Source organism: Mycteria americana, chromosome 7, assembly GCF_035582795.1.
Source record: "Mycteria americana isolate JAX WOST 10 ecotype Jacksonville Zoo and Gardens chromosome 7, USCA_MyAme_1.0, whole genome shotgun sequence".
Classification (NCBI taxonomy): Eukaryota; Metazoa; Chordata; class Aves; order Ciconiiformes; family Ciconiidae; genus Mycteria; species Mycteria americana.
This window is the reverse complement of record NC_134371.1, coordinates 12,664,624-12,681,787: the sequence shown is the minus strand read 5'-3', so window position 1 is coordinate 12,681,787 and position 17,164 is coordinate 12,664,624. Positions and strand designations below refer to the sequence as shown.

The window sequence follows — 17,164 nt, the reverse complement described above, 5'->3', positions numbered from 1 at the left end:
GGATCCGGTCCCCCCGGGACCTGGGCACAGCCCGGTGCAGCTCCCTGGGCCGCCAGCACCAGCTGGCAAAGCTGAGCCTGGAGCAGTGCGTGGCACAGCCAACAGTGGCGTGGCAGCCACCCCACAGACCCCACAGGACCTGCTACCCACAGCAGCCTCCTTGTGATCCCCGTGGGACCTGCTCCCCATGGCAGCCACCCCACGGACCCCACAGGACCTGCTCCCCATGCAGGGGAGGGGGCCACGGAGCTGTGGATGGTGGTGATGGGGCAATGCCAGCTGGTGCCACCATGCCTGTGAGGACACCATGGGCACTAAAATCAGCAGGTGAGCCGTGCCTCAGCCCGGGACAAGCCAGGACACAAGTCCCCGCTTGGCTCAAGGCTTCCCCGGGAGCAGGTTATAAAGCAGGGAGAGGTATGACTGGGGGCAGGCCCCGGGGTGTCAGCTGAGCCCCCCAGTGCTCAGCTGCAACTGGGAGTACTGGGGATCCCTGTCCAGAGCCCCAGCATGCCCCAGCAGGGTTTTAAACCTGCACCTCAGTAAGGGCACAGCAGTGCCAGGGTGCTGGGAGGGGGTGAATGGGACAGGAAAGCTCCTCTGCAAGGTGGGACCAGAATCCCCAGAGGCTGGAGAAGGAAAAGGCGCAGCCCCGGACCCCCTCCCCTGCTATGGGGATCCCCTGGGTCACTTCACCCCTATGTCTCCCTTTCCCCTCTTCCCCTGGAGCAGTAATTGCCGCTCCCCCCCTTGAAAATTGCTGCCAGCTCCCCCATGAACAGCATTATGCAAACTCCCACCACTACATGGTTTTGTAATCAATTAAACACTTCTTAACCAGAAATGCCCGCAGGCAACTCCTGCAAAGTGTTATTAGGGGTGTTAGGCAGTACATAGCGTCCCGCCGGAGCCGGCCTCCATCAGGCAGGCGGCAGCGGCAGGGCACACCAAGTGACAGCCCGACCCACCGGCCGGGCAGCCTCGACGGGAGAAATGCCAGGGGAGGCCAAGTCACGGCCAATGAAACCCCATCCCGTAAACCCACGCATTACCCCCGGCAGCGGGAACAGGGCACAGACGGTAAATCAGGGGAGAGCACCGCTTGCTCGCCCGGAACGAATGACCGCCCACCAAAAATGCCAGCACGGGGGCGAAGCCGGGGGGAGGACGGTGCGTCAGGGGCCCGTGCAACCAGCAGTGCAGATCACGGGGTGACCGCCCAGCCAGTGACCACCCAAGCGGCCACCACACCTGGGTCGACAGAGGATTAGAGGGATGCAAACCCGCCGTGGGAGAGTCATTCCTGCCTGTGCTGACGATGCCGTATCGCTTTGGAAAGCCACCCCGACGGGGAATATGTGCTGACGCTGGAGAGAGTTGCTCCAGCTGGTGTTTGAGGTGCAAAACGTGGTGGAAACCACAGGGATTGTTGCAAACGTGCTGCTCAGCATAGGGGAAAATAACTCGGCTGAAGCAAGGCGCTTTCAGCCCACCTCGCACTCAGCCCGCCTGCAAGCTCCTGCCCGTGGTGTGCTGGGACCGGCACCATCCAGAGACCCTCGTGCCTGTGCCTGCTGCCCCTGCTGTCCCCAAAAAGCCCCGTCTCCCTGCTGTTCCTCCAGCAGAGTCACAGGGGTGACAAACTGAGCTCATCCCTCTGCTCTGTCATTGGCATACCCTCCCAGGAAAGCCTGCAGGCACCGTGGGTCATCCCTCATCTCAAGAACGGTGCTCTGTTCCCACCCTGGGAAGGGGCTTTTCATTGATCCTTCTGCTGTGCCTGAAACCAAGGTCCTGGCAAGCCACCAGCTCCTGCAAGGATAACCATCATCCGCAGTTATCAAGGACCAAAGCATCGTATGGGCACCAGAGCCCCTCAGGAGCCCACAGCCAGGGGTCAGTGCCCTGAATCCCAGCGCCCGAGGGTTCTGCACCATCCAGCACAGCACAGCATGGCCCAGCATGGTGCCTTATCAGCCTTCCTGGAATTAATGGGCTGGTTGTTCCAGCCCTGTGGAGATCCCAGCATCTCCTACTGGCACCGCTCCAGCCTCCTGGCAAGGGCATTTGGAGAGGGCTCAGGGGTGGTGGTGGGGGGAACCAGGTTATCCATCAACCGTGCAGGTTCTGGATGACTTGGCAAGCCAGGCATGTTGCAACACCCTCCTGCTGGACAGCAGGAGCCAGGCTATAGCCACCAGCAGGGGTGAAAGGGAGGGGGACACTGGAAGGGACACCTGAGTCACAAGGCACTCGAGATATGTGCCTGGTGATGCTGCTGGGCCCTCCAAAGGTGACAGACCTGCTGGGCACAGGGTCTGCTCCTTTGGACAATGCTGATAGATGGGAGCAAGTTACAGCGAAGAGGCTGAGAAATTATTTACGGGGCTGGGAAAGCAGCAGGATCTGGATCCAACCTCCCAAGGCTCCTCTGGTCAGGGGTCCGTGGCAGGCAAGCAGCCGTGGGGTGAAGGTGGCAGCTGCCTCAAGGATGGCAGGCACAGAGAGCATGGGCAGTGTCAGGAGCTTGTCAGAGCTCCATGTCCCCAGTTCCCGGGCAGTGTCCACCATCCCCATGGGAACCACATCCCCGCACCGTGCCCCTCTTCTCCCTCCCAGGCTGGGGGGCAGAGGGGCTCAGCGGGACTGGAGCATCTTCTCCCCCCTGCCGCCCCCTGACCACAATAACGGTGGAAGGCAGCTGTGCTGGCGGGGGACAGCGAGTACCCCGGTCACCTTTTCATCCCGGCACTTCAGGACCTTTTCCTCCCTTTGTGACGCAGTTTGGCTCCATTACCCCGGCCTTGGCCCCTGGCCATGTCCCGGGGTCTGAAGTTATGGATTCAACAGCCGGAGAAAGCAGCCCGGCGGGATGCGGCGTGGGAGGACTCTTGGCCCAGCTCCACGGCGTAGGCAGAGCACGAGGATTTCTTTCCCAGCACCCCACCAGGCGTCCGGCACGGGGACCCCTTCCGGCAGGCTTTGCCCTGCTCCCCAGCTCCCTGCCCGGGCGCTAAGGGGCCTCTCTTGGTGCCAACAGCTCCAGCAAGCCCCCAAAAGCCAGGCAGCATCCTAGAGAGCAAAGGGGCAAGCCTGGGATGCAAAGGGCATCCCAAATGGGAGCATCCTGACGAGCTGCCTGGGCTCAGCCTCCAGCGCCAGCCCAGCCTCTCCCAGCCCCTGCGAGCCGGCAGGCAGCCGGGTGATCCCAGGGTGCTTTTCCCTGTCCTGTCCAGCTGCTGGCTCCTTCCCAGCTGGGTGACAACCTGGGGAGCCTGGGAGCCAGCCCTGGGTTTGGCATCCCACAGCCCCAGGCACCCCCTCCCAGCCCTCCCTGTGCTGGGGCTGCCAGCGAGGAGCAGGGGTTAGCCGAAAATAACCCCTGACGAGCAACACGGCTATTTTGCTAATTATTTCAGTTTTCAATCTCCCGGCGAGGTGACTTGCTTAGGCTAATAATTGCTTCGGTTGGATTTTATCTGGCTAATTAATCAGTTAATAAATGACTTTACTGCAGGGGGATAGACGCTGAGGCTGTCTCCTTAGCTTGGGACTGGAAAAAAACAGGGAAGGAGCACAGCCCACGGGATTTCCACGGCCCCACGGTGCTCACAGCTGCCCCGGCAGCCATGGGGTGTCACGGGGCAGAGAGCACCGAAGCAGGGACCCGCAGCCTGTCGGGGTGCAGAGCCATCCTCGGGAATGTCTGCGGCAGCCCCTGCCAGGAGGGGACAGCCCTGAGCCCGTCTCTCCGCTGCGAAGCTTTTGGGACTCAGACGTTTTTCCTCGCCAGGACCTCTGCTAGACAGTGAAGCTGAAAACTGGGGAAGGCAACTTGGAAAAAAAGAAGTTGTCATCTTTGCCACGGAAAACATAGGATTTCCTTTACTGCCCGGCCTTCTTTGGCATGGGTGTGCTCCTCTGTCAGTGCTGCCACAGGTGAGCCGGGGAGAGCCGGTGTGCCGCTGGCCCAGGACCGGGCTCGAGTCGGAGAGGGGGCCGGTTTCCTCTCCTGCCTCCTTCCCAGAGCCACCCCAGGCTCCATCTCGGCCCACGCTGGATGTGAAGCAGCCACAGAGCATCTCTTGGAGACCATGGGCACCGCAGCCTCCCCAGGCTGCAAACCTCAGAGGTCACCAGCACTGAGCCCCCGAGTGCCCTGGGCACAGCGGTACCGGGGGCTCCGGGTCTCCTTTCTCTCATCCACCAGTTCCCAGGGTGGCTTTTGTGGCTGAGCCAGCTCAGTCCCAGCTGTAAAAGCCCAGCCCCCGCAGGGTCCCCTCCTCCCAGCCCCACTGGGAGGGGTCCCAGCGTGGGAGCCAGGTCAGGTGCAGGGTGGTGGGAGGGCTCAGGCTCTACAGACAGGCTGCGGGAAGGGGCAGGGGCACCCCAGCCCACGGGGGGCACTGGAGGTCCTCTGGGGGTGTGCAGTGAAAGACGGGGGGTCCCAGGTTCAAGGGGAGATGTACAGGTTACCCCAAAGGGCTGCACCGCCGTGGAGTAAGGAGCTGGGAGCAGAAGGCTTGCCAGTCCACGCAGGTGCCAGCAGGGCAAGGAGCAGCCATCAGGTCCTCCTCTTCTCTCGCCACTCCACCGCCAGGCCAGCGCAGGGGAATGCCGTCTGCAGGTCCCCGCGGAGCTGGGGGGAGAGGACAGCCATCAAACCGCACCGGCGGAGGTCTCCTACCCCTGCTCCCCACCTAGGAGGGGCCTGACCCTGGACCACGGCAGCCAAAGGAGGTTCTGCCCTTCATCTGAAAGGGCTCTGGGTGACATTCAATGCGAGACCCAGACATTCCCCTCCTGCTGGCTGCCTGACCCCCTCCCCAGCTGGCTGGACCATGGCTGGCAGATGCAAAGTGGCAGCCCTCCTGGCACACCTCACCTTGGACAACACCAGCTCCTGCACCATGGTGTTCCCCAGGTCCAGGGGGATGGTTAGCCGCAGCGACAGAAAGAGGTGAGATGCACCTAGGGACGAAAAATGTGGCTCTGGTTATTGCCCTTGAACCTTGGGCTGTGCCAAAGGATCTGGGGGTCTCTCCCCAGGATCGCTGGCACAGACATGGGATCTCCTCCCAGGTTAATCATGTCATGGACACCCTACACTGTGAGGAGAACAACCCTCCACCTGTACAGCGAACTACACATCCCACAGAGCATCAATGCCCCCGTATTGAGAGCATGGCAAAAGCAGTGGGGCTCCAGGACCTCCTGCACTGGCCCCTGGAAGCCCAAAGACATGGGTGCTGGGGGGATGGCGATGCCCACAGGGCACTGAACTTACTGGTGTTGGACGTGGTGGTGGGACAGACGGGCAGCGTTGTTGGCAGGTCTGCAGGGGTGCTGAGGGTAACCTCTGGGGTCTGGGTTGAGTGGGTGGTGGAGGAAGAGGGCTCCGTGCCTGGGCAAAGCAACATTGTGTTAGCACTGTCTGCAGAGAGGTGGAGGATGCTCCTACAGCGGGGGACAGACCAAGCCTAAATGAAGCCACCTACATGAAGCCACCCAAGTACATGCCCAGCATCCCCGTGGGAATTTGTCACGCTGACCATGCCCCAGCCTTCCAGGTGCCCCATGCCTGCACCTACCGGTGGCTGCACTGGGGGTCCCAGATATAGTCGGGGTACTTGGCGTCGGCCCCGCGGTCGGGGTGGAGATGCCAGGGGTGGTACTGGATGTGGTCCCGTCTGGCTGGCTGGGGATGGGGGTGCTCCCAGGGTCCCCCGTGCTGATATCAGGGGTGGCCGTGGTGTCTTCCAGGGTTGCCAAGGGCTCAGCCAAAGAGGCTGTCGGTGCTGGTGTGGTGAGAGGAGGTGTGGTGGGAGGTGAGGTGCTGCTGGTCTCCGGGGATGTGCTGGACCTCTCCAGGGTGGAGGCTTCCATTTCAAGGCTGGAGGGAGGGATGGTGGCTGTGGTGGTGGAGTCGGTGGTTAGCAGCAGCGCCGAGGTCTCCATAGGTGTCGGGGAGGTGGGGAGAGGTGGGGACACGGTTGCTGTCACATCCGTGGCAGTGCTCCCTGCAAAGAGGTTGGAGAATGAGGTGCGCAAGGGCTGGCGGTGAAAGGCTGAGACCATGGCTATGCTGGGGATGGAGCAGCATCACTGCCAGCACGAGCTCCCTGAGGGACCCAGAGCTACACATCAGCCATGGATCGTCACAAGTGGGGATTCACCGTCCTGCATGGATCAAGCACGTGGATGCCCTGAACAGCAACATGATCGCCAGCAAGGCAGGCCACGTAAATCCCCCAGCCTGACAAAGCAGGAACAAGCCACGGGCATCGCCGGTCTCAGGGCAGAAACTCCTGTAGGCACCAGCGCTGAGACCTGTTCCACCACCTTCACCCATCCCTGGAGGAAGTCAGACAAACCCGTCCGACGGGAAGAGCCGTGCAGGAACTGGTGACCGTGAGACAGGCTGGAACTGCAGCAGCAGCAGTTTACACAAACCGCTCTGCTGCAGATAGTCAGGAACTGATAGCGCCGGGTGTAAATAATGGCAACGGGGGAACCAGCCCCACAGAGGGGGGCCATAGAGGAACAAATCCCAGCTTGCAGCTCAGGGGCGAGTCGCTAGAGACGTGCTGCAACCCACGAAAAATCTGCAGGGGGGGTTGAGGGAAGCGGGAGGGCCATCCTCTCTGCCCACACAGACTCCGTGCTGGAGCAGCCTGCTGTCCCTGGGAAGCCTGGGCATCTGTAACCCTCTCCAAAAGGATGCACAAAACAGCCTGGCTGCCTGGACCTCTGTTAAGAGGTGCGTTCGAGGTGGCAGCTTTGAGATGCCAGGCTGGATTCGCCAGTGATCCCAGCACAAACCTGGTGAGTCTGGGGCTCTGCTCACATGGGGATGGGGGACCAAGCCGCAGGCCGCCAGCTGCTTTCAGCCAACCCCACCAGAAACTCCCAAAGCCCCTGCAGCCGCACCGTCCCCGAGCCGCTGCAGGCAGCAGCTGGTTAAATAATAACGTGGAGGAGGGCAAAGGTCTGATCCCAGCCCGTGCCCGGGTGGGTGTCTGCACTGAAGGGCCTCATCCTGACACAAAGGAGGAGCTGTAAGTCCACCTCTGCTTCCCATTTAGCAAACAGCACACAGCACCCGCAGAGTTTCGCCCCCCGCACCCCACAGGCGCCTGCTGCGGGCGAAGCACCCCACCACCCTGGGAACGATGCTCCCCGCTCGCCACCCGCCCCGTTGAGAGCATCGCATCCCGCTCAGCCCTTACCCAGCGTGAGGTGCAGCACGGTGAGGCCGGCGAGGCTCAGCAGCAGCAGGGGCAGGGGCAGCACCCCTCTCTGCCCAGCCATGTCCGGGTGGGCAGCAGCTGATGCCCCCCCCGCAAGCACCGCTCCGAGCGCTCCCCACAGCCCCAGCACTGGGGTTTCCGGGTCTCCTTTGCCCGGCAGAGAAGGAGCATCCAGGTGGGTCCTTTTACTCCCCAGGTGTTGGCAGCGAAGCAGGGGTTTCCACCCGACGCAGACGCTCCCAGGGATGGGCGCGATGCCGAGCAGACATCAGCTGCACGGCTGGACCCGGATCAGCCACGAGCAGCGGCAGTGCAGGCCGGCAGGGCCACCACTGCAGCAGACCAGGTCCCTGCAGCCAGGGACCGTGCCGTCCTCTGCCTGCTGAGGGGACGGTGACAACGGAAAAAAGCCCAGGGAAGCAGCTGGGCTGCCTGGGACTGTCCCTGCCCTCCGCCACAGGGCTGATGTTTGCTGGTGGCTGCCGGCACCGACGCCCTCGGGAGACAACAGCCCGCTCTGTCTGAGTGCGAGGAACTGGCTGAGGGAACAGGCGGCACTCAGGAAGGGCGTGCTCCAGGCTGAGGGTTTGTCCTGTGGGCTGTCTGTACAGGCATCACTTCCCCATGTCACAGCATGTCATGACTGAAGTGCACCGCTGACAGCCGGAGCCGCTTCCTTCTTCTCAGGGTCAGGCACAAGAGCAGTTGGAGGTGCCTGCCGGCACTGGGCCAGGGTACAGGCGCTCCGCAGGCAGACAGGCACGCTGGAGGACTGCCAGGGCACAGCCACCCTGCTGCTGTACAGGTGCGCTGGGCACTGCCAAAGCACAGGCGCACTGAGGGCATCACCGCGGTACAGGCACTCTGCTGGGGTGCTCTCACGCTGTAGGCGCTAGGCCAGGGTGCAGGTACGCTGTCAGGATACAGCCACTCCGCTGGGGTACAGGGACACAGGGGGCACGTGCACGGCCAGGGACACTGGGGCAGGGTACAGTCTCCCTGCCAGGTTCAGGTGCACGGAGCAGGGTGTGGCCAGGGTACAGCTGCAACCCCAGGGTAAACGCTCCTGGGACAGCCACCAGGATACCGTCACACTGCTGGGACACAGGAGCCCAGGAAGGTGCACTGCCAAGGTACAGTCACACTCCTGGGGCACAGCCACACAGCCGTGGCACCACCGGGGTACAGTCACACTCCTGGGGCACAGTCACACAGCAAGGGTACAGTCACACTGCCGGGGTACAGTCACACTCCTGGGATACAGCCACACTCCTGGGGTACAGTCACACTACTTGGGTACAGTCACACTGCCGGGGTACAGTCACACTCCTGGGATACAGCCACACTGCTGGGGTACAGTCACACTCCTGGGGTACAGTCACACAGCCGGGGTACAGTCACACTGCTGGGGTACAGTCACACGGCCAGGGTACAGTCACACTACTGGGGTACAGCCACACTGCTGGGGTACAGTCACACTCCTGGGGTACAGTCACACTGCCGGGGTACAGCCACATTCCTGGGGTACAGCCACACTCCTGGGGTACAGTCACACTCCTGGGGTACAGTCACACAGCCAGGGTACAGTCACATTCCTGGGGTACAGCCACACTCCTGGGGTACAGCGACACTCCTGGGGTACAGTCACATTCCTGGGATACAGCCACACTCCTGGGGTACAGTCACACTCCTGGGGTACAGCCACACTCCTGGGGTACAGTCACACTCCTGGGGTACAGTCACACCCCTGGGGTATAGTCACATTCCTGGGGTACAGCCACACTCCTGGGGTACAGTCACACTGCTGGGGTACAGTCACACTCCTGGGGTACAGTCACACCGCCGGGGTACAGTCACACTACTGGGGTACAGCCACACTGGTGGGGTACAGTCACACCACCGGGGTACAGTCACACTGCTGGGGTACAGCCACACTCCTAGGGTACTAGCCACACTCCTGGGGTACAGTCACACTCCTGGGGTACAGCCACACTGCTGGGGTACAGCCACACCGCCGGGCTACAGCCACACTCCTGGAGTACAGCCACACTCCTGGGGTACAGTCACACCGCTGGGGTACAGTCACACTGCCGGGGTACAGTCACACTACTGGGGTACAGCCACACTCCTGGGGTACAGCCACACTGCTGGGGTACAGTCACACTGCCGGGGTACAGTCACACTCCTGGGGTACAGCCACACTCCTGGGGTACAGTCACACCACTGGGGTACAGTCACACTGCTGGGGTGCAGTCACAGCACCGCGGTACAGTCACACTCCTGGGGTACATCCACACTGCTGGGGTACAGCCACACTCCTGGGTACAGTCACACCGCCGGGGTACGGTCACACTCCTGGGGTACAGCCACACTCCTGGGGTACAGTCACACTCCTGGGGTACAGTTACATTCCTGGGGTACAGCCACACCGCTGGGGTACAGCCACACTGCTGGGGTACAGTCACACCACCAGGGTACAGTCACATTCGGGGTACAGCCACACTCCTGGGGTACAGTCACACTCCTGGGGTACAGCCACACTGCTGGGGTACCGTCACACCGCCGGGATACAGTCACATTCCTGGGGTACAGCCACACTGCTGGGGTACAGTCACACTCCTGGGGTACAGTCACACCGCCGGGGTACAGTCACATTCCTGGGGTACAGTCACACTCCTGGGGTACAGCCACACTGCTGGTGTACAGTCACACCGCCAGGGTACAGTCACATTCCTGGGGTACAGTCACACTCCTGGGATACAGTCACACCACTGGGCTACAGTCACATTCCTGGGGTACAGCCACACTCCTGGGGTACAGTCCCACCAGTGGGGTACAGCCACACTGCTGGGGTGCAGTCACAACGCCAGGGTACAGTCACACCGCCGGGGTACAGTCACATTCCTGGGGTACAGTCACACTCCTGGGGTACAGCCACACTCCTGGGGTACAGTCACACCGCCGGGGTACGGTCACACTCCTGGGGCACAGCCACACTGCTGGGGTACAGTCACACCTCCGGGGTACAGTCACACCGCTGGGGTACAGCCACACTGCTGGGGTACAGTCACACCACCAGGGTACAGTCACATTCCTGGGGTACAGCCACACTCCTGGTGTACAGTCACACTCCTGGGGTACCGTCACACCACCGGGGTACAGTCACATTCCTGGGGTACAGCCACACTGCTGGGGTACAGCCACACTCCTGGGGTACAGTCACACCGCTGGGGTACAGTCACACTCCTGGGGTACAGCCGCACTCCTGGGGTACAGTCAGACACCTGGGGTACAGTCACACTCCTGGGGTACAGCCACACTGCTGGGGTACCGTCACACCGCCGGGATACAGTCACATTCCTGGGGTACAGCCACACTGCTGGGGTACAGTCACACTCCTGGGGTACAGTCACACTGCCGGGGTACAGTCACACTGCCGGGGTACAGTCACACTCCTGGGGTACAGCCACACTGCTGGTGTACAGTCACACCGCTAGGGTACAGTCACATTCCTGGGGTACGGTCACACTCCTGGGGTACAGTCACACCACTGGGCTACAGTCACATTCCTGGGGTACAGCCACACTCCTGGGGTACAGTCCCACCGCTGGGGTACAGCCACACTGCTGGGGTGCAGTCACAACGCCAGGGTACAGTCACACCGCCGGGGTACAGTCACATTCCTGGGGTACAGTCACACTCCTGGGGTATAGCCACACTCCTGGGGTACAGTCACACCGCCGGGGTACGGTCACACTCCTGGGGCACAGCCACACTGCTGGGGTACAGTCACACCTCCGGGGTACAGTCACACCGCTGGGGTACAGCCACACTGCTGGGGTACAGTCACACCACTGGGGTACAGTCACATTCCTGGGGTACAGCCACACTCCTGGGGTACAGTCACACTCCTGGGGTACCGTCACACCACCGGGGTACAGTCACATTCCTGCGGTACAGCCACACTGCTGGGGTACAGCCACACTCCTGGGGTACAGTCACACCGCTGGGGTACAGTCACACTCCGGGGGTACCGTCACACCACCGGGGTACAGTCACATTCCTGGGGTACAGCCACACTCCTGGGGTAGAGTCACACCGCCGGGCTACAGCCACACTCCTGGAGTACAGCCACACTCCTGGGGTACAGTCACACCGCTGGGGTACAGTCACACTCCGGGGGTACCGTCACACCACCGGGGTACAGTCACATTCCTGGGGTACAGCCACACTGCTGGGGTACAGCCACACTCCTGGGGTACAGTCACACTGCCGGAGTACAGCCACACTCCTGGGGTACATCCACACTCCTGGGGTACAGTCACACTGCTGGGGTACCGTCACACCGCTGGGGTACAGCCATACTCCTGGGGTACAGTCACACCGCCGGGGTACAGTCACACTCCTAGGGTACTAGCCACACTCCTGGGGTACAGTCACACTCCTGGGGTACAGTCACACCACGGGGTACAGTCACACTCCTGGGGTACAGCCACACTGCTGGGGTACAGCCACACTCCTGGGGTACAGTCACACCGCCGGGGTACGGTCACACTCCTGGGGCACAGCCACACTGCTGGGGTACAGTCACACCTCCGGGGTACAGTCACACCGCTGGGGTACAGCCACACTGCTGGGGTACAGTCACACCACCAGGGTACAGTCACATTCCTGGGGTACAGCCACACTCCTGGGGTACAGTCACACTCCTGGGGTACCGTCACACCACCGGGGTACAGTCACATTCCTGGGGTACAGCCACACTGCTGGGGTACAGCCACACTCCTGGGGTACAGTCACACTGCTGGGGTACAGTCACACTCCGGGGGTACCGTCACACCACCGGGGTACAGTCACATTCCTGGGGTACAGCCACACTCCTGGGGTAGAGTCACACCGCCGGGCTACAGCCACACTCCTGGAGTACAGCCACACTCCTGGGGTACAGTCACACCGCTGGGGTACAGTCACACTCCGGGGGTACCGTCACACCACCGGGGTACAGTCACATTCCTGGGGTACAGCCACACTGCTGGGGTACAGCCACACTCCTGGGGTACAGTCACACTGCCGGGGTACAGCCACACTCCTGGGGTACATCCACACTCCTGGGGTACAGTCACACTGCTGGGGTACCGTCACACCGCTGGGGTACAGTCACACTACTGGGGTACAGCCACACTGGTGGGGTACAGTCACACTCCTAGGGTACTAGCCACACTCCTGGGGTACAGTCACACTCCTGGGGTACAGCCACACTGCTGGGGTACAGCCACACCGCCGGGCTACAGCCACACTCCTGGAGTACAGCCACACTCCTGGGGTACAGTCACACCGCTGGGGTACAGTCACACTCCTGGGTTACCGTCACACCGCCGGGGTACAGTCACACTCCTGGGGTACAGCCACACTGCTGGGGTACAGCCACACTCCTGGGGTACAGTCACAACACCGCGGTACAGTCACACTCCTGGGGTACAGCCACACTCCTGGGGTACAGTCACACTGGCGGGGTACAGTCACACTCCTGGGGCACAGCCACACTCCTGGGGTACAGTCACACCTCCGGGGTACAGTCACACCGCTGGGGTACAGCCACACTGCTGGGGTACAGTCACAGCGCCCAGGTACAGTAACATTCGTGGGGTGCCGCCACACTGCTGTGGTACAGTCACACTCCTGGGTACAGTCACACCGCCGGGGTACAGTCACACTCCTGGGGTACAGCCACACTCCTGGGGTACAGTCACACTCCTGGGGTACAGTCACACCGCCGGGGTACAGCCACACTCCTGGGGTACAGTCACACTGCTGGGGTACAGTCACATTCCTGGGGTACAGCCACACTCCTGGGGTACAGTCACACTCCTGGGGTACAGTCACACCGCTGGGGTACAGTCACATTCCTGGGGTACAGCCACACTCCTGGGGTACAGTCACACCGCCGGGGTACAGTCACACCGGTGGGGTACAGCCACACTGCTGGGGTACAGTCACACCACCGGGGTACAGTCACATTCCTGGGGTACAGCCACACTGCTGGGGTACAGTCACACTCCTGGGGTACAGTCACACCGCCGGGGTACAGTCACACCGCCAGGATACAGCCACACTGCTGGGGTACAGTCACACTGCCGGGGTACAGTCACACTCATGGGGTGCAGCCACACTCCTGGGGTACAGTCACACTGCCGGGGTACAGTCACATTCATGGGGTACAGCCACACTCCTGGGGTACAGTCACACCGCTGGGGTACAGTCACACTCCTGGGGTACAGTCACACCGCCAGGGTACAGTCACACTCCTCGGGTACAGCCACACCGCCGAGGTACAGTCACATTCCTGGGGTACAGCCACACTCCTGGGGTACAGTCACACTCCTGGGGTACAGTCACACCGCTGGGGTACAGCCACACTCCTGGGGTTTAGTCACACCGCTGGGGTACAGTCACACTACTGGGGTACAGTCACACTCCTGGGGTACAGTCATACCACCGGGGTACAGTCACATTCCTGGTGTACAGCCACACTCCTGGGGTACAGTCACACTCCTGGGGTACAGTCACACTGCTGGCGTACAGTCACACTCCTGGGGTACAGTCACACCGCCGGGGTACAGCCACACTCCTGTGGTACAGTCACACCGCTGGGGTACAGCCACGCTCCTGGGGTACAGTCACACTCCTGGGGTACAGTCACACCGCCGGGGTACAGCCACACTCCTGGGGTACAGTCACACCGCTGGGGTACAGTCACACTCCTGGGGTACAGTCACACCGCCGGGGTACAGTCACATTCCTGGGGTACAGCCACACTGCTGGGGTACAGTCACACTCCTGTGGTACAGTCACACCGCCGGGGTACAGTCACACCGCTGGGGTACAGTCACACTCCTGGGGTACAGCCACACTGCTGGGGTACCGTCACACCGCCGGGGTACAGTCACACTCCTTGGGTACAGCCACACTGCTGGGGTACACTCACACCGCCGGGGTACAGCCACACTCCTGAGGTACAGTCACACCGCCGGGGTACAGTCACATTCCTGGGGTACAGCCACACTCCTGGGGTACAGTCACACTCCTGGGGTACAGTCACACCGCCAGGGTACAGTCACACTCCTGGGGTTCAGCCACACTCCTGGGGTACAGTCACACCGCTGGGGTACCGTCACACTGCCGGGGTACAGTCACACTCCTTGGGTACATCAGACTCCTGGGGTACAGCCACACCGCCGGGCTACAGCCGCCCAACAGCACCGCTCGCGCCGGGCCGTGGCTGCCCCGCCCCGTCCCGAAGCCCCGCCCCTCCCAGCACCCCACAGCAGACACGTCCCTCCCGCAGGCCACGCCCCTCCACGCTTTCCCCGCCCCCAGCCCCGCCCTGCGTGAGGCCCGCCGCGCCGCGCCGCTGTACGCCGTGGCCCGGGTCTGGTGCCGCCGTCCCCGCCCGGCAGCGTGGGGTGTGAGGGAGCGCCTCGTCCCCGCTGCGTGACGGGGCGGCCAGCCCGGCCTGGGCGCGGGGAGCAGCGTGGGACCCACCCGCCGGCCTGCAGAGCCTGGAGACGGGGCGGCCGCCCCGGGGCTGGGGCTGGAGGCCAGGCCGCGGGCTGCGCTGGGGCGAAGTAGCCTGGCGCCCGGCGGGAGCAGGGGGGTGGGAGATCGCGCCGGGATTTGTCACCCCGCCCGTGCCCCTGCCCCCCCCGTGCCCCGTGGCTGCACTCACCCGCAGCGGCACTGGGGGTCTCAGGTGCTGTCGGGGTGGAGGTACCAGGGGTGGTCCCGGCCGTGCTCTCGGAGACCCCCGTGCTGGTAACGAGGGTGGCCGTGGTGTCCGACGGAGTCGTCGAGGGCTCGTCCGAAGTGGCTGTTGGTGCTGGTGCGGTGGGAGAAGAGGTGCTGCCGGTCCCTGGAGATGTGCTGCCAGGCGGCGTGGTCACGGCTGGCCCTTGGTGGGTGCTGGTGCCAAGCGTGGTGCCCACCCCGGTGGAGGAGAGAAGAGTGGAGGTGAGGGGAAGCAGCGTGCTCATTTTAACTGCAAACGAGCTGACAGCCAGGGCTGTGCTGGTCCCCACAGACGTGACAATGGTCGTCTCGGCACAGTTGGGTGTTGTGGCCACGGGGGTTGGAGTTGGGGTGCCGGTGGTGAGCCCCAGCTCTGTTGGGGTGCCGGTGGTGAGCCCCAGACCTGTTGGGGTGGGGTCAGGCTGCACCGTGGTGCCGGCAGGTGACACAGGAGTGCTGTGGGCTGGGCTACCCCTCGCTCGCGGTGTCGTGATGCTGGAGGCTGCCGGGCTGCTCCTCCGAGGCATTGCAGTGGTGGCTCTGAAGGCACCCGTCAGCACCTCTGGGGTGGAGGTTTCAGGGCTGGAGGGAGGGATGGTGGCTGCGGTGGTGGAGTCGGTGGTTAGCAGCAGTGCCGAGGTCTCTGTGGGTGTCGAGGAGGTAGGGAGAGTCAGGAGCATGGTGACTGTCACATTTGTGGCAGTGGTCCCTGCAAAGAGGTGGGAGAGTGAGGTGCGCCAGGGCTGGCAGTGAAAGGCTGAGACCATGGCTGTGCTGGGGACGGTGCAGCATCACCACCAGCATAAGCTCCCCAAGCTATGCATCAGCCATGGATCGTCACAAGTGGGGATTCACCGTCCTGCATGGATCAAGCACGTGGATGCCCTGAACAGCAACATGATCGCCAGCAAGGCAGGCCACGTAAATCCCCCAGCCTGACAAAGCAGGAACAAGCCACGGGCATCGCCGGTCTCAGGGCAGAAACTCCTGTAGGCACCAGCGCTGAGACCTGTTCCACCACCTTCACCCATCCCTGGAGGAAGTCAGACAAACCCGTCCGACGGGAAGAGCCGTGCGGGAACTGGTGACCGTGAGACAGGCTGGAACTGCAGCAGCAGCAGTTTACACAAACCGCTCTGCTGCAGATAGTCAGGAACTGATAGCGCCGGGTGTAAATAATGGCAACGGGGGAACCAGCCCCACAGAGGGGGGCCATAGAGGAACAAATCCCAGCTTGCAGCTCAGGGGCGAGTCGCTAGAGACGTGCTGCAACCCACGAAAAATCTGCAGGGGGGGGATGAAGTTGAGGGATGCAGGAGGAGGGGAGCTACAGCTGTAGCTCAAGGCTTGCAGGAGGTACAAGCCTCAGGTTTATTCCCTGTGCTCGACTCAACACTGCTCTTGCTTTGTGTCAAGTGCAAACATTGGGACGGCATTTGCCGTTTTGCAGGCCCGCAACATCCCGGTGATGCTGCCATCCAGGCAGGGCCGTTTGGTGCTGCTGGGCAGGTTGTAGCAAAGCCAATGAGCCCAGCAGGGACCAAGGCTCAGCAAGGGGGTCCAGCTGGGACCAAGGTCTTCTCTGCCCGGACGGAGACACACGTGAGAGGCAAAAGAAATAAAGCCAAGCTTGTCGCTCCTGTGTTGCAAAGTGCAGCCCTGTTCGCTCACTGCGATGGGGCTGAGATGTCAGAGGACAAACAGCACCAACAGTGTTTCAGCTCTGTGGGTGAAGCTGCCCCGGGGCTACCCACTACCCTGGAGAACTCCGCTCCCCACTCGCCACCCGCCCCGCGGAGAGCACTGCATCCCGCTCAGCCCTTACCCAGCGTGAGGTCCAGGACGGCAAGGCTCAGCAGCAGCAGGGGCAGGGACAGCCCTCCTCTCTGCCCAGCCATGTCCAGAGCCAGCACCCCCACTCCCCGCGTGGGGACAGCTCCCTGTACTCTGGGACGCAGGGCGAGGGAATGGTACCAGCGGGGAGCTACACTGCCGAGTGACGGCTGAAGGTGGCCGGAGCCGCTTCCTCGTTCCCGGGGGCAGGGAGGGGAGGCACGGGCGGGCACTGCCCCCCTTCCCGGGGGCCGGTGCTCCGCCGATGTCCCCGGCGCGCCCGTGGGCGCAGCACC

General features: G+C 62.5%; 1 protein-coding gene across 1 annotated transcript; it reads right to left on the bottom strand.

Moving 5' to 3' along the window:
* Window positions 1–3,413: 3,413 nt before the first annotated feature.
* On the bottom strand, window positions 3,414–17,140 carry MUC20 (mucin 20, cell surface associated). Its single transcript, XM_075507107.1, has 7 exons — window positions 16,861–17,140; window positions 15,439–15,744; window positions 14,977–15,408; window positions 5,592–6,020; window positions 5,288–5,404; window positions 4,886–4,971; window positions 3,414–4,639 (listed from the first exon to the last, which is right to left on the bottom strand). The coding sequence occupies exons 1-7, from the start codon at window positions 16,931–16,933 to the stop codon at window positions 4,565–4,567; spliced, it is 1,518 nt and encodes a 505-aa protein (XP_075363222.1). The 5' UTR covers window positions 16,934–17,140; the 3' UTR covers window positions 3,414–4,564.
* Window positions 17,141–17,164: the final 24 nt, after the last annotated feature.